We start from the raw sequence: 26,628 nt of genomic DNA on the forward strand, positions 1-26,628 counted from the left end.
TAGAAGGGTAAGAATGCACAATGATAGTTGATTTATATATATATATATATATATATGTATATATATATAAAAATATATATATATATATATATATATATATATATATGTATATATATATATATATATATATATATATATATATATATATATATATATATACACACATATATATATATGAATCGATGTGTGTGTCGATGTGTGTGTGTGTGTGTGTGTGTGTGTGTGTGTACTTTATTATTTTTTCCTCACTAATTTCATTTATATATTTATTATATTAAACATTTTACAATGTTATGAAGATTTTTAATTCATCAAGATTATAAAAATCTTTTTCACGGTACCTGATCCTCAAACACTTGATATTCAAACAACGAATCCATTAGTAAATATGCTCAATAAAATCGATGTCGTTGTAAAGGGAAAGAATGAATCCTTCACAAAGATAAATCCACGAAAGAAAACTTTCTTCAAAATCTTTCATTGTTATTAAATAATCTGAGATCTATATCCCTAACTCTTGAATGTTATTTTTTGGGATCCATCAATCGAGCTTAATAATACAATAAAAGTCAACACTGTGAACATAAGTTGAACATTGAATTAAAAGTTTTTTTTCATCATCACTTAAAACATATTTAAAAACACTTTGTGACGATAACATTCTTCCTGATTTTATGTAATGATTAATAAAATAATAATCACAAGATGTTTCGTAAGAAGTTTTCCCATCTCCAATCTTAATCCTCCACAACTTTTGTTTATCAATTATTAGTACTATTTCATCAGTAAATGATGATTGACTTTCATAAAAACATTCATAGAATAAATTATAGTCATCACTTCCAAGTAAACTAATACTTTCGCTTAGACGATCTAAATATAAACAAACTGATGATAATTTAAATAAAAATCGAAATTTTAATATTGTATAGATTATAATATTCTACATGTTAATTTATATAATATTAAATATAAATTAAATAAAAAAATATATACAAAATAATATTAAATACATTATTTTTTACATTATAATAATACATGAATTAGTACATTATTATTTAACAAAAACAGTATATGAAATAAATTAAAACTATGAAACTTTCAAATTAAATAATTCTTTAATTAAAATTATAAAATTATAAATGCAACATTCTTAAAATAATATGAAACAAGGTATTCAAACATAAATGAAACAAGTAATCCTAACAAAGTTTGAACATAAATAAACAAGGTAAATCTTAAACAGGATTTAAACATAAAAATATAAACATTATGTTGTAATCTTATGTGTTAAAAAAGACAAACTAAATTGCAATTTTTTTTATAAAAGAATCTTATTGTTTAAGTAATGAAAGTGATTTTATTAATGAACTTTCACTGACAAGATAAAAGCTGTTCAAATAGAGTTTTATCTACTTTTGAGTTGTGGTAATGATGTCAAGAAGATGTTGCCAACGTTTTATCATGAGAGATGACATTCATTTTTGGCACCTAGCAAATATCATCCCTGTTTGGCAAGTAGTGCGATCAAAAATTATCATTTTCTTTATCCATTTCCAAAACCCTATCAAGCAAGTAAAATTTATTGTATTTGCAAAATAGGTGTTGTGACATAATCTTGATAGTTTAATATTTTTCTTTATTCAAAAAGTCAAATGATAGAGCAAAATCATTATCATATACTCTTTTTGCCTTTATATTTGAAAGAGAAGGTACAAATTAATGGAAACTTTTTCTACTACGATTAGTGGTTGCTATTAAAAGTCTATCAAAAAATCTATTAAAAGTCTATTAAAAGTCTATATTGTTTCTTTCAAGCTCCATTTTTTCAGCAGTTGAGTGCACATACATTATCCCACTGATTAACTTTTGACAGTTATTAAATATTGTTTGAGCAGGCAGCATTTGACCTGTTTTTGGACTCTGCAAGCTAGCAGTGACAACAAACATTTTTACAGTGCCACCTATTCCATCGCATGGAGATTTACCACGGCTTGTTGTAAAGAAATTCCAGATGCAACTAACAGAAATATCTTTTGTAAGGTGACAAATCTTTAGTAAATTGTAAAAATGTTTGCAGTTCTTATACTGCCTACGCAGCCATCAGAAAAATAGATTATAGATTAAAAAAAGAATTTTTTTTTGTTGGACAAAGATTAGCTTTTATATTATTAATGGTTTTATGCATAACTTCATAGATAAATCTAACATCATGATTCAAATATTCTGAAATTATGCAAAAAGATGTTTCTAATTTAATTTTCTAGTAATAGATGACAACTGAATGAAGAAAACACCGACTCTGGTCAATGGTAACTCTGTACCTTGCCTTGTACTATAAGTGTAATTCTCTGCAAAATCTACCAGGGTAATTACCTCATAAATAATAATTGTTTCTTTGACATGCTTTAGAAAGTTAGATTCTGATTTTGCTATAAATGAATGAGAATACATTCAAGGCATACAGCAATTAACATCGACTTAACATTTTGGTGTATTGTACACACAAATTGAATGTGTACCTTATTAGATCAAAAAGAATGTACCATTTCTTTTTTTTTTTAATTTACCTTCCCAAGGCTGAGAAGGCCACTACAGACAAGGAGGTTATATAACTGTGGTTACAAACCTCTCTAAACTTTATAACTTCGAAATACGAACCTTGATGAACAAGACAGCTGCGCAGAGAAACAAGCTGGCCAAAATTTAGAAGACTCCAATTTTAAGGTTTGGAGTACTTTATTTAATTTGCTGCATAGAGCATTTTTAAGTTACACAAAATCAATTTTGTTAAATTTATTCCAAGACCAACTTTGTCTTTTTTAAATGGCATTTTTTACTTTTTTGCCTCGAATACTCATCATCACTATACAAAAGCTTTAAAAAGTTCTATAAGATCTTTGCTGATTCCATTCAACCACATCAGGGTGTGCAATGCCTTATTGGTTGCATAAAAACTTGTTTTGTTTGTTTTTTTACTATGCATTCAACAAGAAAGTAAAGATCACCTGATTTATTTGAATCTCTTTTTGAACTATAATGTTGTTTGGTGCAGCAAAATTGGATTCAGTGACATCCATAGCAATTGCAAGTTTCTTAATGTTTACTTTTTCATCCTTAACTTGCTTACTTACATTTCTTTTTCAGAGTAAATGCTTGTAAGAGGTTTTGGGTTAATGAACTTTTAGAGGAGACAGTTCAAGTTTGCATAAAGTACTGTTGAGCAATGATCTTGTTAATTCCAGTATAATTTCTTTCTTCATATCATCTTTAACTAATTTTAACTAAAGCTCTTTCTCTTATGATTATTTACATCATTCTATTTTATGCCTGCATTATGGAGAAAGCTAATCACCTGGTACTATAATTGAATTGATGTATACAAAATGTTCTAAGTCATAAAAACTATTTTTTTGGGGAACGAGAAAAAACTTATTAAATCCAAAATTATTACTTTAATGAATTCAAAAAAAAAAAATCTGGGTGCTTTTTGACATCTTTAAATATTAGATTTGTTAAAATATATATCAAAATTTGTGATATATATATGTGTTACACTTAGTTAAAGTTGTCTGACTTGAAAATAGTTTTTATGACTTATAACGTTTTTGTATATATCGATTCAATTTGTCTTTACTGCATAGGGGTTTTGCTGTATCCAAGTTGAAAAAAAGAAATCTTTTCAATCTATATAAAAATGTTATTTAAACCATTTAAAGTTGAAAGTTTTATGGCATTTAAATGTGCATACCAGAAGTTAGCTAAGCGTAAGGTCAAATAGAACTTTGCTGCCAAGAATTTCATTAATGTATTTCTCAACACTCTAACGTTGCAAGTTTGAGAAGTAAAAGTTGTCACTACTCAAAATACCTTCATTAACTTTGTTATGGGTGCTAAATGGATTGCAACAACATGTTCATTTAGTTGCATAACATAATTTCTGATTTAACTTGACTATTTATAGCCCAGCCCTCCACATTACTATTTCCCCAGTGCTCCACATTATTATTTCTCATTCATATTCAGGAATATCTTTACAATATTCAATTCCAATCAATGGTGTAGATGCTGTGAGATAAAATTCACTTTCTAGCTTGATTCCAACAGAACATTGTTGACTGTTGATACGACCGAGAAACAGAATTACCAAATAAGATATAATAACTTTTTAATCTAAAATTAGATTAACTTTTATGCCTTGTTTATCATAACTGGCATTTCAAAACTATATTTATAAGTCATAACTAAAGTCAAAATACTATATTTATACATAGCTTCTGTCAAACTACATTTTTACATCACAGCCAACATCAAAAAACTATTCTTATACGTCATAACTGAAACCATGAGAGTCTCATTGGGTCAATTATTTTAATAATATTTTTATATACATTAAAAAATTTATCTTCTTTTCAAGCAGTTTTTGTGAAATCAATTTGGATACAGCAAAATTCCTATGCAGTTAATACAAATTCATTGTACCAGTTGAAAGGCACTGTCCACAATGCAGAGATAAAATAAAGCGTAAAAAATCAGAAGAGAAAGAGTTTGAGGTAAAATTAATTGAGTGATTATGCTGGTATTAACAAGATCATTGTTCAACAATACTTTATGTGAACTTGAAGTGTCTGCTAACGAGCCTTCTTCTTCTTAACAAGCCTTCAAATTAGTAACCTTGAAAAGGCAAGAATTAGTAAAACTTTTACCCTGTTTTATGGTAACCAAACAAAATATTAGACTTACCATTTTTAAATTAAAAAAAATAAAACCAAATATTTTGAATTTGGCTACTTTCTTTTCATTTTTGGATTCAGCATCTTCAAAAGTGATCAGGTGCCAATTTTGAATCATATTCCTCCACTACAACTTATTCACACAAAAGTTATCTTTAAAAAATCTGTATAAAATTTTTTAGCCATAACTTTTATTCATCTTAACTTCACAATGATTTATGTTAATCATGTTTCAAGAGACCAAAACCATAATTTTTATTGTAATAGCCTAAGATCTTCCTATTTCCCACAGTGATAAAACAATAAATTGAACCCTCAAAAAATAGTCTTTGCATGCTCAAAACCTTTTATTCCTGCAATTCAACCCATTGGAACTCTCTCCCATCTTCATGCTTTTTTTGGACAAGCCTTGTTAAGAAGCGTTACGCAGCTCACTTTTTGTACATGCCAAAAGCATTCAGTTAAGCAAAAATTTTTTTGTAAATGGTAAACATCGAAAGCTTTCAGTTAGGCAAAACCTTTTTTGTTTTGGAATATTTAAATTATTTTTTAACATCGTTTATGTGACGTTTATCAGAACTTCAAATGAATGTAAAATAGTTTCCTAAGTGTTTTACTAATAATCTGCTATCTAATTCATTACATAAATTCATTATGTAAAATATCATAGATAAGGGAAAGGAAACTAAAAACTTATTTTTCATAAAAAGGAAGTGCTTTTATTTATGAGAATTCCTTTCTCAAATCTATTTTTTGTTTTTTATTAATTCAATATCGTGTAAAGTACTTATGACTTAATATGTTTAAGTACATAAATTCCGTTTACAAATATCTTATTGGTAACTGATAAAATCTTTTTTTAAATTATTTTATTATTATTCACCTTCCCAAGGCCAAGAAGGCCACTACAGAGGAGGAGACTACTTATTTGTGGTTTTAACCCTGTCTCAACTCTATAACTTTGAAACAGAAACCTTAAAAAACAAGGCTGCTGTGCAGAGAAACAAGTTGCCTATATCTATAAATCTATAGTCTGTAATCTATATCTATATCTGTAAACTGTTTACAATTTTTATTAAAAATACTACATTAAATATGTAAAACATAAAATAAATAAATAAATTGTGATAAACAAACAAAAGATTATATCAATTATAGGATTGTTTATAATCTTTTTCAAATACCAAATATATTGGCACGTGCTTTATCTGAAAGTAGAAAAGTAAATGTTATCAATAGTTTACACTTTTATTCTACGCTTAGCCCTATAATGAAAAATGACTAAAATGTGAGAAATCTGCTTAGTTCAAAAATTTTTATAAAAAATATCAACGGGCAACTCAAACAAGGGTGAATAAAATTAATGAACTGATTACTTTCAGTTGCCCTTCTGCAAACAGATCAAATGTCTGAGTCTACACTCCTATATATATATATATATACATATATATATATATATATATATATATATATATATATATATATATATATATATATATATATATATATATATATATATATATATATATATATACATATATATATATATATATTTATATATATATATATATATATATATATATATATATATATATATATATATATATATGTTTTATAATTAAATTTAAGAAAAAACAACTTTTTATGGAACTTAAAGTTGTTTTTTCTAAAATTTAATTATAATATATATATATATATATATATATATATATATATATATATATATATATAAATATATATATATATATATATATATATATATATATATATATATATATATATATATATATAACTATTAGGTTTTATTAAAAACAATTTCAAAAAATAAAATTTCAAATTTTAAACTTATTAAATTTATTAGCACTTGAGACCTTTAAAAACACCATCAGTAATGCTGTTTATGTTATTATTGAAAAATTATTATATACAAAAAGACTTGAATACACATGATTACTATGAGCAACTATCGTAATTGATAAATTTTATTTTGATAGAGGAAATATCAATTAAATGTATCATGCTTTTGATTATGTTAATGCTTTTCATATAATAATAAAAAACTTTCATTGTTAAGTTCAAGGGAGACAAAGAGTTGGAAAAAGGTTCAAAAATACTATTATGACACTTTGACAGGTATAAACGTATTTTTTAAATCTATCAGTGGAAAGGCTGGTTCTGCAACTAGAAATAAGTGGGTTTATACACAATCTTAAATTATTAGTTTTACCAGTATATGTGGCTTGTTTATGACATGATAACCATTTAAGGTGATAAATTACATTTTTACTGCTGCAAGTGATATGACTTCTTTCCATATAGTACTATTAGATGTTTCAAACTCATCAACTTCATGAAGCAAGAGTTTTCAAATTTTGAATCAAGTATCATTGGATTTGAATAATCCAACTTTCTTGTTGGTTATTTCAGTATTTGAAGAAGTAATTTTTCTGATTAGATTAGGAGGTTGTTTAAATGCTAATACTGGATAAACAAAATAAAAAATTTTTTTATAACACTTTCACTAGAATGAAACTTAAAGTAAAAGGTTTGCTTCAGTGACATAAGGTTGACAACTAATATTGCTATAGAAGGCTGTCACTAAAGAAAAAATGTCTTTAGACTTCTGGTCTAGTGGTGCTGGTCCTTGCAATTTTGCGTTATGAAATGCTTCTTCTAAAACGCTATCAGGCTAATCCCAATCTTTTAGCCACTACTTTAGTTCATTTAAACATAATTTTTTGATATCTTAAGTAGATGTAAAAACAACTATACTTTTCGCTAAATTATAAGGAATATTCTTTTTGATGTGAAATAGACAATGACCGTTATAGTTTAAGTAGTCACATGTGTTAGTTTCTTTATAATAAATGTCTGTTTGAATTTTTTTGCAATTTTCAAAAATACTTGCAATGTCTAAAAAGTTAATAACAATGTAGGTTACCACTTTTTAAAAATTCGATGACAGAATTGATTGTAAAACTAATAGAGTTGTTTAACTCAGTTAATTAAATTTCAAATTATCTGATGTCAAGATTTTTGGCCAGATAATAAAACCATCACCAATATATCTAAAATAAAATTTCTCTATAACATTTACATCATGATTAGAAAAGTAATGATGTAAGATTTTTGGAAAAAACTTAGTCTCTTCTAAAAACCCAATAGTTAGGCATGCATTACCTGGTGCAAAATCTGTACCCATGGCTGTTCCAGTTTTTTAGTGAAATAGCTGTTTATCAAAAATAAAATTATTTTTATTTCAAATAAAAGAAGTTGATTCAATTATAAATTCAGGAGTAAATCTTTTATCTGTATATTCTATATATTTTTTTATCCAGAACATTAAGGCTTCTATCCCAAGTTTATAAGGAATCCTACACCCTAGTTAACCTTGTAACATTTCATTGTACAACTTTCTGATTGAAGCTCTCTTAAAATTTTTTAGAGGAAATCCCAGTCATCTTTGAAGAATGTTTTTCGTTTCCTTATGATTGGAGACAAAATTAAATGTAGAAACCGGCTTAAATGAGATGTTGGTGAGTTTATTCTGGCAATCATTGGTCTGCCTTTAAGGACTTTTGGTGGTTTCATTTCAATAAACAAATTGACAATTTTATCTTGTCAATAATTTCTTGACATTTGTGAATTTTAGGAAATATATAAAAGCTACTAGACCTCCATTTAAAGTTTGTAAAATATTTTATTTCATAAGCAATGAGAAATTTATGTTTTTCTATAAAAATAATTAAGTTGTTAAAAACTCTTTTATTGAACATTAGTAGGTATAACTTGTTCAATGATTTCATTTAATTCTGGCAAAGGGTTTTAGATTTTAATTTGATTGATTTTTAACTATAATTATTTTATATAACTTTTCTTTTAAGTTTTTGTGAAATTTTTTTTATATCTGCATCAATATGTAAGAAATTATTGTTAATTGTTAGTCAAAATTTTGAACCTTTAGTAAGAAGAGATATTTAAGATGTCAAGTGTTTGGTGGATAAGCTGATGACCCTAGGTTGTATATTTTTGTATATTATACATACGTATATATATATATATATATTTTTTTGCTTTTTTTTTGTTTTTTTGTTATTCACCTCCTCAAGGCCAAGAAGGCCACTACAGATGAGGAGGCTACTTAATAGTGGTTATAACCCTCTCTCAACTCTATAACTACGAAACACGAACCTTGACAAACAAGGCCGCTGCGCGGAGAAACAAGTTGAGCGCGGTACTACCAGGGACGTGGTGGGAATCGACCTCGGAGCCTCTTGCTTGTAAAGCAAGCGCTTTACCACTACACCACTACCGCATGTATATATATATATATATATATATATATATATATATATATATATATATATATATTACTTTTTTATTTGAATTGCAAAAGAGGAACAGATAAACATGGTGGTGGAAGTGTAATGTTTTGCTGATGGAAGTGTAATGGTATGGGGTTGTAAGGCATAGAATGACGTTGATAAATTTGAATTTATTGATGGAACTATGAATGCTAAATTGTATAACAGTATATTAAACTGAAAATTAGAATCTTCTACTAAAAGTCTTAGATTGGAAAGTAATTTTATGTTTCAACAGAATAAAATTTTGAAACACACAGGTAAAAATTTAAATCTTTTTTTAAAGATAATGACACTAAATGCGTTAGAAAGGCATTCACAAATCCTTTATTTGAACCCAAGAGAACATTTAGAAAGGCATTCACAAATCCTTTATTTGAACCCAAGAGAACATTTAGAAAAGCATTCACAAATTCATTATTTGAACCCAAGGGAACATTTAGAAAGGCATTCACAAATCCTTTATTTGAACCCAAGAGAGCACTTAGAAAGGCATTCACAAATCCTTTATTTGAACACAAGAGAACATTTGGAAAGGCACTCACAAATCCTTTATTTGAACTTAAGAGAACATTTAAAAAGCCATTCATAAATCATTTATTTAAACCCAAGAGAACAATATGGACTAAAAAGGTTTAAATTTATTATTTACAAAATTTAATTATGAACAAAAATTAAAGATTTAAAGAAACCTGTTTCTAAGTAAAGGCTTAAGTTTGAAAAAATCATGTTGAATGTCTAGTAAAATCAATACCAAAACGCTTTTTCAGTTGTAATTAAGGAAAAAAGATGATCAACTAAATATAAAACTACAGAATAAATAAAAAAAGGTTTGTTTTTCAGTTATTTTATTTATTTTTATTAAATGGTTTTCTTGTCCCATTAGTTTAGGTCCAAGTTTTTTTAGCACTTTCTTTTAGTTTTAAATTCTTAATCAGTTAATTCGAAAACAAACAAAAAAAAAAATTTAATTTTTTTAACGGTTTTTTTTACAACATGAAAAATCTGAAAATAAAAAAGTTCTTCATAATTAGTGTACAATGACAATAAGTTGTTACTTTTTAAATCTCTTAGAACAGTCCATCTTGAATCTCAACTTTTGTGACAGCTTGAGTTTTGCACTAGTGGGTGATTTTTTAACCCTTAAAAAACTTGTTTTTTGCTAATAATCATCTTATTATTGTAAATATTCATTAAATACTCATATTAAGATGAGCAGCAATTATATTACTCAATATTGTGTCTACTTGGATTAGAATCCTCGGCGGTGCATCTTCTTGGATTATTATTTGCTAATGATCTTTTCAAGGAAACCATAAATACAACCAATTGCAAAATTAACAAATGCTAAAGTTGCTTCTTTCTATCATGTCCACCATTTTATAATTCCTTATTCTATTCCTTACTTCTATAAATCTTATACTCTTTTGTATGGAACAAGTATTTGTATTTAAGCTCTCATTTAAGTCTTATTTAAGCTGATTTTCTTGCTTTCTCTATTTTATTATTTCTCTCTTTTATTTTATTTCTCTTGCTTTCTCTATCTTTCTTGCTTTCTCTATTTTGCCAAAACACATTGTAAATGCCAGTAAATATGTCATTTGACCTACCAAATTTGCTAAGATTGAGCCTCCATCCTGTTGACATCCCAGTTGCATCTTTTTCTTTTTTTTATAAATACTGCCATTGTTACTTGTCAAACGAGCAATTATTCATCACTTGTTCCAAAATAAAATCTTGTATGTCTTGTCATTCAGATAACCTCATCCTATTGGTGTTACTATATCTTTATGCTCAACTCAATCATTTAGCTTTTTTTCATCATTGCTTTCTTGTCTTTATTTTTTCCGATACAATTTACAGTTTAAATCTTATGTTTCTTAATTTTTTACTCTGTAAGTATGCATAGCATCGTGTTTTTGGAGTATAACTTATTTTGTCTTTACTGAGCATGTAATATTTATTTATTTCATATTTTTTGCTGATAAGCAGTTACATAACAGTTTTTTAAAAAGATTAATAAAAATTTTAAAGACTGTTAAAAAATATAAATTCTTATACCTAAAATCCATATACTTTTGGTACAATCAATCGATTTCTTCTTTGAGAACCAGTTTCCTAAGATAATTATTTTTTTAATATATTAAGATAATAATAATTTTTATGTATTTAGGTAATTTTTTATATTACTTTTTTAACGCAACAAAACATAAATTTTATTTTATACCAGGGGTTATTCTGGACTGCTTTGGACAGCGTTGACCGTATTTGGACGCCATTAAATTAAATTAAATGAACCTTTTTTTCTTTTTTTTAACTTTTTTTTACGGCAAATATTGTTTTTTTTTTGAGAAAAAATGCTGAAATTTGGCAATATTTCTGCTAAATTTTTTTAGAACGGGTGTACCACCGCCCTAATTTATTTTCCTAGAATAGCCCATGTTTATTCATTTTATTAAAAATAAATTGTTTTCATGGTTTTCAGTACATACACAAACTGATAGAATGTGTAAAGTAATGCAGATACATCAACTACATGTTTGGGTTGGGGCAGCAATCTATTTTTTTAATTATTATTTAATATACATATGAAAAAAGGTAAGCAACAAATGTTACCGAAATGCCATCTATATACACTATAGTAAAAATTTAGAACTTACCAAAATTAGAGAACAAAGGTAAAGATTCTATGAATGATCATCTTAAAGGATTTAGGTTAACAAGAAACTTTAACAAACTATTTTGGCTTTTATTAGTTAATCCACAAATTATCGATAAAAAACTTTTCAGCTTTTCATTGGCCATAATTTTTTTATTACTGAAACAATAATATGCATATACAGATGCACAAAACTCCATTATTGTCAAATGTACAAACTGATAATGACAGCCCAAATTAGTTTCAATCTTTTCAATAATTCCGAATAGATTATACTTATCAAAGTCACTGATAAAATTTTGAATTTCTTCTTTTGAAAAGATTACGTTATTTTCAACAAACAATTCATAAGCAATTTTACAAATATTTAAAAGACATTTTTCATTAAAATTTTCTTCCATTATCTCATATAACAATTTATTGTTGTTGATGACATGTTTTTGCAAAAAGTATAAAAAAATATTTGCATACAAATCTGTTATAGTTAAGAAGGAATTTGTATATATATTTTTTGAATCACTAATAATTGTACACATGGAAGATAAATAAAATGGAACAGATGCCATGGCTTTTGCAATTGGAGGTTTCTTTAAAGTTGCTTTTATAACTTCTTTTTTTTCTTCTTTAACATTACTTTCTACAAAATTGTTTATTTCATTTTCATTAAATCCCATAATTTGAATACTTAACTTATCACTGTGTTCTTTAGATATACTTTGGTATTGATCAATTGCATAAACTCTTCCAGCAACTTCATGTTTGTATTTTTGAATTTCTGCTATAGCATTAGCAATCGGATACTTACAACATACACTTGGATTTAATAATTCATTTAAATATTTAAACTCATCCAATCCATCAACTAAAAACAGTGCTGTATGATTACCAATATTAAAATTGTTTATGACATCATAGTAGAAAACACTAAGTAATTCATTAACATTAGAAACATTTTGATGTTGATTAAGCCTCCTGCATTCCAAATAAAACACAAGTGCAACATTTTTCCAAATCAAATTGTTTGACCAATCAAGCAAACATTTTCTAAGCAACCATGTTTTACCAATACCAGCTATTCCAGATATTATTATTGCAGATTTTTCATTCATTAATATTTCACTATATGGAATTGGTGTGTAACTCATTTGCTTTTCAAGAAAATCATTTCGTTCAATACAACAAACATCCATTTGTGTATAAACTGTATTAAAAAGTTTATCTATTAAATCAACATTTGCAGGAACTTTCAATGGTGGTTGAATTTCATATAATTTTAGATGATACTTTTTTAGTGTTCCGCATACTTCTAATATATCTAAATGTAAACATTTCATCATCATCATCATCATCATCATCATCATCATCATCATCATCATCATCATCATCATCATCATCATCATCATCATCATCATCATCATCATCATCATCATCATCATCATCATCATCATCATCATCATCATCATCATCATCATCATCATCATCATCATTTGATTTGCAAAAAAAACATATTTTCCCCTTTAGGTTTTTTTGGGTCAAAAAATGTGTTTTTGCACCTTTTTGGTGTTTTTTTCCCTTTTTAAGCAAAATTTTAGTTTTTTTTTTTTTGCATAAATTTTGCCATAGAGTAAAAATTTTTCAAAAAACACAAAAAAACACAAATCTGCACCCTACATCACCAAATTTTTTGAAACTTGGCACAAAGGTTTAGAGATATATATTATCAAAGACTGTAAAATTTTTTCATAAAATTCCTATTCGTTTATAACTTAATGCAACTTGAAGTTTTCTTGATTTTGACTGAAAAATGAGGAGGGAAAAGTGCCGAAAGTTATTCCATTTACTTTTACCTTTATAAGGTGCTTGTAGTAATGCTACAGTTCTGAAATTTTGCACCAAAATAGTTTAAAACCTGTTTAATCCAAAAAATATAGGTTTTTATCTGTCAAAAGAAAACAATGTACTTTATTTTACCATCCATAAAATACACTCAATAATGCCGATACAAAAGGGCATTGACATTTATAGCTATAAAAAAAGTCTGACTGATAGAAAACAAATTTAATTTTGATTTTCTTAAAGATAAGATGAACATCTACTTTTCGAACCAATATTATTTTGGCCTTACATTTACTTAAGGAATTATTGATGATTGATGTGGACACAAAACTTTGTGATATTTATTAAACCAGACACTCAATCCCAACCTTTTACCAATCAATCAAATCAGAAATTAACAATTTAGTTACTTTTTTTATTTATTTATTTTCATGTTATTTAAAATTGTAAAAGGTATAAAAAAATATAAAAAAGAAATACTCAATTTTAGTGATTTTATACATGCTTTACATTCACATTATTTACAAGTTGTACACATAAGCATAAGGTCTAAGTATGGATAAGACATAATAATCTCTATTTCCTTAGGAAAACAATTTTTTTAAAGTCGTCTTTGGCTAAATAGTAGCAAAGCCCTGTTTTTGTTATTGGTACCTCAACTTTGCAAATGATGTGGACATCTGGAATCCAGCATTGGCTATCTATTGGTGGCCATTTAAACAACCGTGCAGGACCATTCGGACACATAAATTTTACAAGCACGTCTTTTTCTTTCAGATTAATATCTTCAATGACTCCTATCCACCACTTTTGTTCATAGGAAACAGAGGCAAAATCACCTGGTACTAGGTTTACAGTTGTTATCTGGACATTTCCAAAGTCATGAATTAAAGCAAATTCTTCATCAACACTGCATAGTTTTGTGCCTACCTAGCAAAATAATAACATATGCATTTATTCATTTTTGTTAAACATGTTTTATTAAATGCATTGAAAGGAAATTGCGAGCCCAAAATAAAATATAAATATTTTTGACAATGATCTGCTCAAATCAAAAATCTATTTGATCAACAAAAGTTATGCATGTTTTTTAAAAGATAGTAAAAGGTATATTAAACATATATTTTTTACCTTTTGATGGCCAAGTGGTACAAATTGATGGTAACTATGTGTTCCAGGTATTGTTGTTGCAGTATCCAATCGTTCTTTAAGAGTGTTTCTCACCAAAAATAAATCTTCTGATGAGATATATATGAAATGTACACCTTCAATGTTTTCATGGCAATATTTATACATTGCTTGTGGAGATAGAATATAATTACCCATATCTCTTTGCAAGCTTGCTAGTGTTGCTAAACGTTTGACTGTACCACCTATCCCATCACAAGGTTGTTTACCGTGGCTAGTTGCAAAAAAGTTCCATTTAGCAGAAAATCCAAAATCTTCAAGATGGAAACAAAGATTTAAAATATTTTTGCAATTCTTATATTGACCTGCACACCCATCAGAAAAGTATTCAATATTTTTTATTTGAGGCAGATTTGTTTTTATATCATTGCTAACAACATCAATAATTTTATATACCATGTTCACATCATGGATCATATCATCCGAAATAATACAATAAGATTTGTGCTTGAGAATACCTTCTTTTTTGAAATAAATAATCACAGGATGAAGTGTACATTGTAAATTTGTCCAATGAAAGCTTTGCACTTCATCTTGAACTACAAATTTATAGTTTTCCGAAAAATCACCCAAAAATAATGCTGTTACCTCATTCATATTTTCTTTTCTTGATCTCAGGTATGATGCTTGACTTTTTGCTAAATAAGAATGTGGTGCAAATTTTTCCATTTTTCTACATACTAATTCGATGTATTCAAACACTGGCTCTTTATTATGTGTCAAGTTTGACCTATCTGTTGTTGTCCACTGATCAAATTCTACCTCCTCATCATCTTCAAATTCTCCAAGTAAATCATAAAGTTTTTCAACCAATGCATTCTTAGTTGCAGGGCATTTTTCACATTTCCACATCATACAGTCTTTATTAGTTATATCACACACAATATAAGGTAATAATTCTTTGTATGTTAAACCAAGAGGATGTAAAAGCAGTTTCAAATTCTGATGAATAGCACAGACGCATACAGAATGTGTTCCTGAGGCACCAACAGTAATACACCATTTAGGTCGCAATGTGCAAAACCTTGAAAATCCTATTTTTATTTCTGGGTTCTTGGTTTTAAAGGCAACAAACAATTCCTTTAAATTGCATAATAGCAAACGTTTTTGCATGTGAACATTTTTCTTTATGCTTACATAATCCTTCTTACCAGGCATTATACGGCTATGTTCATCATCTTCATAAAAAGCCTTGACCAGTTGAACTGTTACATCAGGAAGAACTTTTCCGAATTTTGGATAAGGCATGGTTAAAATACCTTTTTCTAATGCCAACTTATGTGCAGTTTGAGCTACATAGTTTGTTACATGTAATGTTTCAGAAACCTTTTTTATTGACCAGTCTGTTGGAGCATGTGTCGTCAGTTGTATTTTTTTAGATATTGCTGTAGACTCTGCAATTTTGTTAGTTAGTGATACCATCATGTTATCAAACAAGTTTGCTTTTTCAATATACTCGTTAACAAAATTTGACTGCTCTTCAAAACTTTCTTCTGATATATTAAGGGAAGTGGCTACCTTTTTTTTAATGGAGGTTGTTAATGCTGTCAATTTTTGTTTACCATCTCTGATTTTACCTGACTTATGCAATCCTTTGACCTTAATAGGAGATACTCCAGCAAATGTAAAGTGTGTATCCACACCTTCTTTTTTATTTTGAATGGACGTTTCACTAACAATATCAAAATCTTCATCATTTTTATTTTCACTCGTACTTTTTGATAAACGTTTCATAACTTTACTTCGACAGGTTGGACACAATTTCTTTCCAGGTGTAAGATTTAAACCTATAGTTTCTGCTTCTAACACAGTATGCATTGTAATCACACGTAGTGATGCTGAAAAAAAAAGAGTAATTACATTACTTAAATAACGTTATTTATACTATGTAATTATATTACTATAAAATTAATTATATTTTTAATTATGATAATTATTAAAAAAACTTATAAACAATTTATTAAGAATGATATTATCAATGAAATATAAATATATAAATTTTTACCTCTACACACCTTTTGGTGAGTCAGAAATGGATTACAACAACTTTTCTGATTACCCTCATATCTTACAACTAACATATCATAATGATGTGTGCATATGCTAGTGATTTGTTCTTTTTTCATATTTGTTCGTTTTACAAGTAGTTTTTTAACATTGCTGCCAATCTCTTCGATCAGATTTCTTACTTGGGTATATGACTGTTTATAACAAGCTCCATAAATATTTACAAAGCAGCAATTTATTTTGTTATCCATATAAAACTATAATGAGTAATCACAGTCTAAACACTTAAAAACAAGAAATCTTAAATACTATGTCCTACCAAGTAAATCACACTTAAACACAAACAATATGTCCACTATAAAAATTTAAGTTGTATTTATAAGGAATATATTGCTTGAAGAAATAGCTATTTGTTCTAATAGACATATTTTAAATGCCTAAGTACCTACTAATTATTGTCAATTCTCTACCAACTATTTACAAAAATTTTGTGTGAAATTAAAATATAACCAAATATAATTTTATTTAGCTTTACAACTTAACATGGTTATATTTATTAGAAATTTGTATGTCATTTTATTACTTTTTTTTTATTGATGAGATAATTACTATTTGATTACAATAAAACAATTAAGAATAAAAGGTTATATAAGATTGTTTAACTTAATGACATAACTATTATGTAACAAAAATGAAATAACTATTATGTAATGAAAATAACAACTAACAAATTTATAAATTTACAAAATGTTGAACTATGTTTTGTAATAACTTTGTAAATAATTTAATCATATATACTGTTTTTTTTAATCAACTAACTCTAATAATTATAGTCAGTTGATTTAAAAAAACATAATTATATAATTAATTTATAGATTATGATTAATTAGACCAATTTAATTTAAAAATAAAAATTATTGTATTTAGTTCAATATCAAAATACATTTGCGAACTTTTTTTTTTTACAAAATTTTTTTAGAAAAATTGAAAAACCAAAACATTAATAACTTCTCGACAAAACATAAGGCCAATAAAAATTGGGTTCGCAAAGTAGATATATGTCAAATATTTAAGAAAATCAAAACCTAAAGTTTTTTCCATCAGTCAGATTTTTTCTAGGGCTATACTTGTAAATGTCCTTTTTTATTGTTGTTAGTAAGTGCGTTTTGTGGATCTAACAATAAACTATATTCTATTGTTTTGACAGATACGAGACTATGATTTTCAGATTCAGCTGATTTTAAACTCTTTTGGTACCAAATTTTAGATTCGCAACATTACCATAAGCTTGTTGAAAGGATAATAGTAAACTAACCTATTTTCAACACTTTTCCCCCCTCATTTTTCAGTTAAAAACTAACTAACTTCAAGTTGCTGTATCTCTTAAAGGGATGAGAATTTTTTGAAAAAAATTTACATTCTTTCCTAACTTATATCTTTAAACCTTTTTACCAAATTTCAGCGAATTCGGTGATGTAGGGTGCAACCCCTTGCTTTTTGAGAAATTTTTACCCCATAGTTTATCTTTAATAAAAAATTAAATGAGCTATAAATTAGTTATAAATCTAGGTATATTGTATGGGAATGTTTATTTGTCATGTTGTACTTCCTAACAACTGTAACACACTCATTATATATTGAAACTATTTTTACCCTATAACAAAATTACTATTTCAAGCCTTTGCATAAGTGCCATGCAGTCGCATGCATATTATGACAATGCATATCATTCATTGTTTTGAAAACATCCCCACAGCTCTTTGCAAGTTGATAATTACCAGTTTTAAAAAATCCGCTAAAAAAAAACAAAGCAAACTTAAATAAAAATAAACAATCCATAAACTGAAAAGAGAATGAAATCTAAAAAAAAAATAAAAAATTAAACTAAAAAAATGAAAATCTCGAAGAATGACAAAATAAATAGAAAAAAAAAACTAAAACATTAATTATTTAGTGTAAAGTTAATTGTAAATAAAAGTTAAAAAAATATTTTTACAGCTATACCAATCTTTATCATTTCTTCCCATGTATAAATTAGCTAATACAAGGGCAAATGCTTAATGAAGGGGAGAGCCATGAGGGGGGCGAGAGGCCTCTGCCCCCGCCCCCTAAATTTTTAATTTATTTTTTTAGAAATTGATATTTAAAACAGCATGAGTAAGTAAATTACGTAAGTAAATTAGGCTATTTAAAATTGCCATGATGATCTATTTGTAAAATATAAATATTTACTTGTAATGTAAAAAACTTTTTTTATCAGAAATTATATTTCCACGATAAAACTGTAATTATTTTTTGATAGATTTTGTACTCATTTCTTATCTCTTGCCTTAAACTCTCTATCCCTCGGGAATAAGCCCACACTTCCCTAATACGGTTTGCAGGAGCAATTTACAGCTTTTGCAAAAGTATAATTTTTTCTCTCAATAGTACAATTATCATTGCAAGTTATCAGTTATTAATGTAATTATCATTGTAACTAAAATGAAAAACACAAAGTCATTTTTATAAAAATTAAAAAAAATAAAAATTAAAAAAAGTGCCAATTTAAATGCAAATGTTTTTGATGAGAGTGGACTAACTGATTAATGTAAAATTATTACACTCTAAATTATATTGATAAAATATAAAATTATTTAAATGATAAAAAAATAAAACTATATTGATAAAATAAAAAATTATTTAAATGATAAAAAAATAAAACTATTACACTCTAAATTATTGCTCAATAGTTTTTATTTTATGCAATGAATTATGGGTCATTCTGTGTCAAATCAACAAAAAAATTTTTTTTTTTGACACCATGCCATCTTGGATTTTGATGATTTTTGGAATACAGGCTTAAATTATTGAAAGAAAACTTTACATTTCAGTATCTGAATCCATACTGTTTCAGAGATATCAATACTCTGTCCCAATCTCTTTTTGACTGTTTCATTCAGCGCCATTTATTTTTTTAGCTAATTGCACAACATAATTAGCTTTAACTTCTGAAATACTTGTTCAAAAGTGGTAAAAATGTGTAACTATTTGTTAGGGCAAGGAACTCAAAACTGATGGCTAAACCCCCCCCCCCCCCAAAATCAAGCTTTTGTATGGAAATCTAATTTCAAAATGGTGTAACACTTATTGTATGTTTTTTGATGCCCCAAACAAAAAAATGTTTATTTTGAGATGCCTAAATGATATGATTCTGAAATTTTTTCTTAAGGTTCTATATGTAACAAACTCCATAATATAAAAAAACTTCAAGGGTTTTATTTTTTATATTAGATTTATTTGCATTTAAAGTCTTATAAAAATAAACCAAAAAATATAGAAATAAATTGAACAATAACAAAAAAAAAAAACATATTGAAATAAGTAAACTGTAATAAGAAAATATAAAATTAGAAGGCAATAAGAATTAACAATCCTTAAAAGTTTTATAAAAAATTAGTTATCTGGTTTAAAGTTTGCCCAGCTGTCTTCAATGCGTTGATGATCAATTTCACTGATTATGTGTTGTCTTCCTGTGACAGTTGTTGAGATATTAATCATTAACAATAGGTTTGTTGATGGAACCCAGCACATATCATCTCTAGAAGACCAATAATATGACTTTGAAGGGTAACATGGATGCATGAATCTAACTATAAAGTCTTTATTTTCAACATCAATCTCCTCAACTAGTCAGATCCATTGATTCTTATTGTATATCAAACATACATAAACTCCAATGCTTTTATCAAACAAGCATTCTTTAATAATCCCTTCAGTTTGAAAATTAAAAACAAACGAATACTCCAATTGTTCAGAAACAACTTTGGTTCCAATTTTTGTGTTACTTATTGGAAAGAAATTGTGATAGCTACGAGTGCCTGGTAATGTTTTTGCAGTTGCATATCTTTGCTCCACTTCAATTTGGATTAACATGTTTGACTCCTTAGATATGTAATAAAAAATTAATTCCTATGATATTTTGACAAAAATAAAACATAGCAGATGCTGTAAGTATATAATTTGTTGTTGTTCCATGAAGGCTAGCAATTGAAGTTAGTTGTTTAATGGTCCCATTAATACCATCACAGGGTGATTTACAGTGACTTGTAGCAAAGAAAGACCATGTACATTTTATAGAAAAATCTTGTTCATGGTGGCATATATTTATAAAGTGGGCAAGAATGCATCATGCAATTCTTGTTAGCCCTACTACAAACAATCATATCAATAAGTTCATGATAATCCTTTGATAACTCAACTGCACTAATCATTAACATAACATTTTGATGTTAGGTGCACACACATACTGTATGCGTACCAGATGCTCCTAATGTAATGCACCATTTTGGATGAAGTGAGCAAAAGTTAGAAAAACAAGTCTTTATATCTGGATGACTGGTTTTAAACTTAGCGTATAGTTCTTTTAGATTTGAGAGAATCAAATGCTTTTGCATGTGAGATCTTCGAGCTATACTCACAAAATCTTTTTTATCAGCCATTTGTCTGCTATTTTGATCATTACAATAATAAATTACCATTTTTTCTTTGATTTTTCCTATAAGTATATCCATGTCATTTGCTTTATTTTTACCTTCTTGGCTTAACTGCTCAAGATCTATATTTAAAGTCCTTGCAATACCTAACTTATCTGTTTTTTGAACATGTAATAATTTCTTTGTACCAAGAGCAACTCTTGAGTGTCTATTCACAGCATGCATTTCAAGAGGACTTATGTTCATAACCGTCAAAGAAGTATTAAGATTTTCTTTTAACAATTCATTTATAGTTAGTTCATTATCTTTATCTTCATAAATCTGGCTGCAAGTCGGTTCTCCTGTTCCATTATCCTTAAATGACATTATTTAATCTTACATGAGGGAAATGAACAACATTAGTACCAATGTTTTTGAATTTTCCAGCAAGTTGGATATTAATTTTTTTACAACCTCCTAAAAACATTATAATTACTGTTTCAGTGAGAGTTTTGCATAAAAAAAAAATCTTAAATATAATTACAATAAAGCTTTAAAAAAGTTTTACGGCTAAGTAGTAATACCTTTTCTTTTTTTTCCATTGTGTAAATGAAACGGATCACAGCAAGTTATGTGGATTGTTGAATAACATTTTAAGTAAACATATTCATGGTATAGGCAAACTGTTGTATTTTCATAAATTTCAATACCAGAACGACTAATTATCAAGTCTTTATCAAAATCATTAAGACTTGAAACTTTCTTGATATCATTGGATTTTACATTTGTTTGTTTGTGACAAACTTCTTTCTTTATTAATCCAATTGAACACCTCTTTTTATCATTCATATTGTTAATTACTTTTAATTTCTGTAAGAAATAATTTTAAAATAATTATTTTAAGATTCTTAAATAGAAAATCCTTCAGCTATAAAACATAAAGATTGCGTAAAATAAAAATCTTTTTTGTGAAATGCAAACAAGTTTATATGTTAGAACTCTACCTGAGATACTGAGATTCTACCAATTTTTTTAAAATGCAAAAAATAAATGCATATAATTTAATAATATTTTTTCATTATAAAATTACCAATTTTTTCTTATTTTTTTATTATAAAACTTTAAATGCCAATAAGTCTGATTTAAAAAAGAAAACCCTTGCAGCTTTTTTGTATTATAGAGTTTGTTAAATATAGAACATTAAGGAAAAACTTCAGAATCATATCTTTTAGGCATCACCAGATATACGTTTTTTTGTACAGGGCATCAAAAAACTTAAAAAAAGAGTTACACCATTTTGAAACTAGATTTTCATATAGAAGCTTGATTTTTTGGGGGCTTTAACCATCAGTTTAGAGTTTCTCACCCTAAAAAATAGTTAGGTAAAAATTTTCACAACTATTGAACAAGTATTTCATAAGTTAAAGCTAATTGTGTTGTGCAATTGGCTTTAAAAACAAATGGCGCTGAAAAAAAAGTCAAAAAAGAGATAGGGACTGAGTATCAATATCTCTGAAACCGTAAGGTGTCAGACACTAAAATTTGGAGTGAAGTCTAATTATTTTAATATATTTTTCACTTTAATTGTGAAATTTTTTATTTTTGTAATAGTTCTTAAAATTCCTGCATTCTATTATAATAAGAAAATACAAAACATTTTTTATAAGCAGTAAAAACTTGTATAGCTCTTTGTCAAATTTTTTTTATTAAGTAATGTTGTTAATAAATAAATGGATAGCTAGTGTGAAAACCCAAAGACAACACTCATCTAAAAAACTTTTTTATGGCGCACTAAATGAGGCTTGTTATGTATATATATTCTTGTAGCATTAATGTTTCAGAAATATGCTTGTAATAAGTATAAAATTAAATTTTATATTTAATAAGCCATTTTTTTAATAAATAAACAGACAGCTTGTGCAAAAACTATAAGCTGTTGTAAGAAGCAGTTCAGAGAAGCAGCTGGCATAGCTCACCATGCACATTTTAGGAGAACTTTTCTGCTCTTGCGCTTATTTACTGCTGCCGAGGCCTGCTGATCTGATTTTTTTTTTCAATGATTGTCTTTTATTACATTGCTTTTATTATAAATTTTGTAGCAGTTTATTTGTAATTTTAGAATCAATTAAATTAAAAAATTCCATCATTTGTCTTAAAAAGGTATTGACGAAATTTGAAGCTTTGATGAAATTGTTTCTTAAGTTTGTCTAATTTTCAATGTAATACGAAATAAAATATGAAATGAAAAAATGCCTAAAAACTTAATTAGCATAAAAGACTTTTTATTACTTTAAAAATATGTTATATAACAAATATATAAATAGATTTTAAAAACAGACATCTGTTTCGTTCCTTGGCTTGCATCAAATATTGTTGCTGAAAAAAGTACCCTTAAAACAAGATAATTACTTTAATCTTGAAATAATGGCATCTGTGAATCATTATAACTTAACTATCCTAATAACTTTTTTATAAAAATAAAAATTTGCACTACAAATTTTTATTAAATTTTATGGCACTTTTATTGAGCCTAATTTACTTATGATTTTAAACATTGTGCTGTGTTAAATATATTGACTGCTAATGAAATAAATAAAAAGTCTGTAATGGGGGAGGGGCAGATACCCTCATAGTCCTCCCCCTCACTATGGATCCACCCTTGTGTTCTATTTATTCACGGGAGGCAATGATTAAGGTTGATAGAGTAATGATCAATTTTTTTTTTAACTTTGGTTTAAAATTAACTTTACATTAAGTAATATGTTTTAATTATTTCTTCTATTTATTTTTGTCATTTTTCTATTTATTATATGTCAGGTTATATAAGGCGTGCGACCGTATATATATATATTTATATATATATATATATATATATATATTTATATATATATATATATATATATATATATATATATATATATATATATATATATATATATATATATATAAACACATATATATATATATATATTCTAACCACTTTATTAAAGTCGTCCTTGAAGGCCAACACTCTACTTGATTTCCAGTAACTTCTGGAGTACTTTAAAGTTTTGTTTATTTTGTTTCATTTCTGGATTAATGATCTTCCTAACAACCTTACATCTAAAGTTGCACTTTTTGCTGATTTGCTCAATTTGATACTACTATCTTGACAAAAAGTTTTCTCTTCTTGATTGCTTAGAAAAGGCAGCCGATTTTGAATCTGATCTCACTTCTGCATCAGCTTGGGGCTTGCAGTGGCTTGTGAATTTAACCTCCAACAAAACTTAGTTATTTACTGCAAACAACTATCGCAATACTGTCAACATTAATATATTAATGAATCGCAACCCTCTCACTGAGTCCTATTTTTGTCTTCTTGGATTATCTATCTATATATATATATATATATATATATATATATACATATATATATATATATATATATATATATATATATATATATATATATATATACATATATATATATATATATATATATATATATATATATATATATATATATATATATATATATATATATATATATATATATATATATATATATATATATATATATATATATATATATATATATATATATATATATATAAGCAAGTAAAAAACACTTATCTAACTTTTTTCTTCAACTTGAAGTTTCACCATTGCTGGATCATTAGGAAGAGTTACTAAATCTAAAAAAAATTGAATTTATAGAAAAAAATATTTTACAGGAAGTTATAAATTATTATAAAAAAATTTTAATTGCTATATTTTTTTGGTTACCTGGAAGTTACAGAAAGTAATTATTAAATAAATTGCTTTGGAATGGGGATAGTTTAATTTGGTCATTTGTTTTTATAATTTCTTAAGTGGTATTTATTTTCGTGCCTACATTTAGAAATTAATTCAGTTTTTTTATTTAATAAATTTTCTTGATTTAAATGAGTAATTATTTCAAATTTTTCTTGCAAACATGGCATACATTTTTTGGAAATGTTATTATAGGCAGGGGCAGATTTTAGAATAGACCAATGTAAATTAAAATTTTTATTTTTTTCTTTAAAATTCCAAATATATTTTGACAGCAAAGTCTCTTTTGAATATTTTTTGTGTTTAAACGATTGTTTATGGTTGGCATGTTTTTTCCATTCCCCTTGGTTAAGCCAATATATTGTTTATCAGGGTTATTTTGTGAGGAAACAATGCACTTGTAAATTACATTTTTCGAAAGAAATTTTCCATTTAAAGGGCAATTTATTTTTTGTTTACAATTACAATAATCAGTGTTTTTTTCTTTTTTATGTTCATTTTTATTAATTAACGCGTAGTTGTGGCCTTTTATAATTCTTTCTAAATTTTTTGTACAACTATAACTTACTTTAATGGTATTTCTGTTAAAAATCTTATGCAATTTATTAGAGGGAGGAAAATGTTTGTCTACTAATTTTAGAAAAATTTTACCTATATTTGTTGAAACATTTTTGCTGTACAGGGTTGAACCAAATTACGTTTCTATTTCTATTACGCTTTCTTGCAATTTTCTTTTTAAATTTTAGCTCGAAATTTTGAAAGCCACTTTTTTTAAGAGCATCTTCATAAACGCGTTAAGAGGAGTTGAAAATATTTTCATTAGAAGAGTTTTGGTTTAGCCTATTGTTAATTGAAATTGGAATTTGTTCTAGAATTTGAGGGGGATGGTTCGAATTCACATTAATATACAATAATTCGTCATTAGGCTTTTTGTAGGGCTTATAGGAACTTTCTGAGAGGTTAAATGTGACATCAAGAAAATTCACTATTTTTAAATTTATGTTTATTTCAATTGGGAAGCCAATGTTTTTAAAAACTTTAATATCTTTTCTAATTTTATCGAGTTGTGGCTCTGATTTTTTATGCATTATTATTAAACTGTCGTAGCGATAAAGACCTAATTGATTAATTTGGATTATTTTAGCTTGGGTATTTAAAATATACAAACCTACAAATTCGCAGATTTCTGCTCTGTCGTAACTTCCCATTGTTACATTAAAGCATTCGTGCATGGTTTTTTTCTTCCACGTTTTCTTATTAAAATAGAGTAAAGTTTTTCTGCAGTGCTTAATTATATGGATAGTGTCCTCAGTAATTTCTAAATGGGATTTTCCGAATTCTATTGTTTTATCTAAAATTTATGCTGTAGTTGAGGGGTAAAAATTAATAATATCAAATTGTATAAACGTGCATTCATTTTTATTGTTAATTTTAGAAAACCAATCTATAACATCAGTATTATTTTTCCACTGATGTAAACCTAATTTTTTCCAAATAGAGTTATTAGTTTTGTCCAGTTTTATTTTACTAACGTGCCCTAGTTCACTTTTTAAAGGTACTAGTAGCCTACAAGAGAGTTTATTTTGAAAATTTGG

The 26,628-nt window shown here is 26.7% G+C and overlaps 3 protein-coding genes across 4 annotated transcripts in view; all 3 read right to left on the reverse strand.

Annotated features, from left to right (window-relative positions):
• Positions 1-541: 541 nt before the first annotated feature.
• On the reverse strand, positions 542-13,090 carry LOC136080419 (NACHT, LRR and PYD domains-containing protein 3-like). Its single transcript, XM_065797040.1, has 2 exons — positions 11,917-13,090; positions 542-873 (listed from the first exon to the last, which is right to left on the reverse strand). The coding sequence occupies exons 1-2, from the start codon at positions 13,088-13,090 to the stop codon at positions 542-544; spliced, it is 1,506 nt and encodes a 501-aa protein (XP_065653112.1).
• A 1,523-nt stretch (positions 13,091-14,613) lies between these two features.
• On the reverse strand, positions 14,614-17,357 carry LOC136080896 (uncharacterized). Of its 2 annotated transcripts, none has more exons than XM_065798285.1 (2): positions 16,786-17,053; positions 14,614-16,618 (listed from the first exon to the last, which is right to left on the reverse strand). In XM_065798285.1, the coding sequence occupies exons 1-2, from the start codon at positions 17,036-17,038 to the stop codon at positions 14,670-14,672; spliced, it is 2,202 nt and encodes a 733-aa protein (XP_065654357.1). In that variant the 5' UTR covers positions 17,039-17,053; the 3' UTR covers positions 14,614-14,669. The 2 variants fall into 2 exon arrangements, with proteins under 2 accessions (XP_065654357.1, XP_065654358.1); XM_065798286.1 differs by having other exon boundaries at positions 14,616-16,618; positions 16,796-17,357.
• Positions 17,358-21,811: 4,454 nt separating this feature from the next.
• The window catches only part of LOC136080420 (protein PFC0760c-like), a 7,666-nt gene continuing 2,849 nt past the window's right edge, over positions 21,812-26,628 (reverse strand). Inside the window, exon 6 of the mRNA XM_065797041.1 lies at positions 21,812-22,111. Coding sequence (XP_065653113.1) covers positions 21,812-22,111 — 300 coding nt within the window. The remainder of the gene's footprint in view (positions 22,112-26,628) is intronic.

This window comes from Hydra vulgaris, chromosome 05 (genome assembly GCF_038396675.1).
Source record: "Hydra vulgaris chromosome 05, alternate assembly HydraT2T_AEP".
Lineage (NCBI taxonomy): Eukaryota > Metazoa > Cnidaria > Hydrozoa > Anthoathecata > Hydridae > Hydra > Hydra vulgaris.

What these genes read in the sequence shown, in the direction of transcription:
- LOC136080419 (XM_065797040.1), bottom strand. Translation starts at nt 13,090, where the DNA reads ATGAAATGTTTACATTTAGATATATTAGAAGTATGCGGAACACTAAAA. An exon ending in ATATGCATATTATTGTTTCA is followed by an intron (nt 874 to 11,916) that starts GTAATAAAAAAA and finishes GTTTATATTTAG; the next exon opens with ATCGTCTAAGCGAAAGTATT.
- LOC136080896 (XM_065798285.1), bottom strand. Translation starts at nt 17,038, where the DNA reads ATGGATAACAAAATAAATTGCTGCTTTGTAAATATTTATGGAGCTTGT. An exon ending in TCACCAAAAGGTGTGTAGAG is followed by an intron (nt 16,619 to 16,785) that starts GTAAAAATTTAT and finishes TTTTTTTTTCAG; the next exon opens with CATCACTACGTGTGATTACA.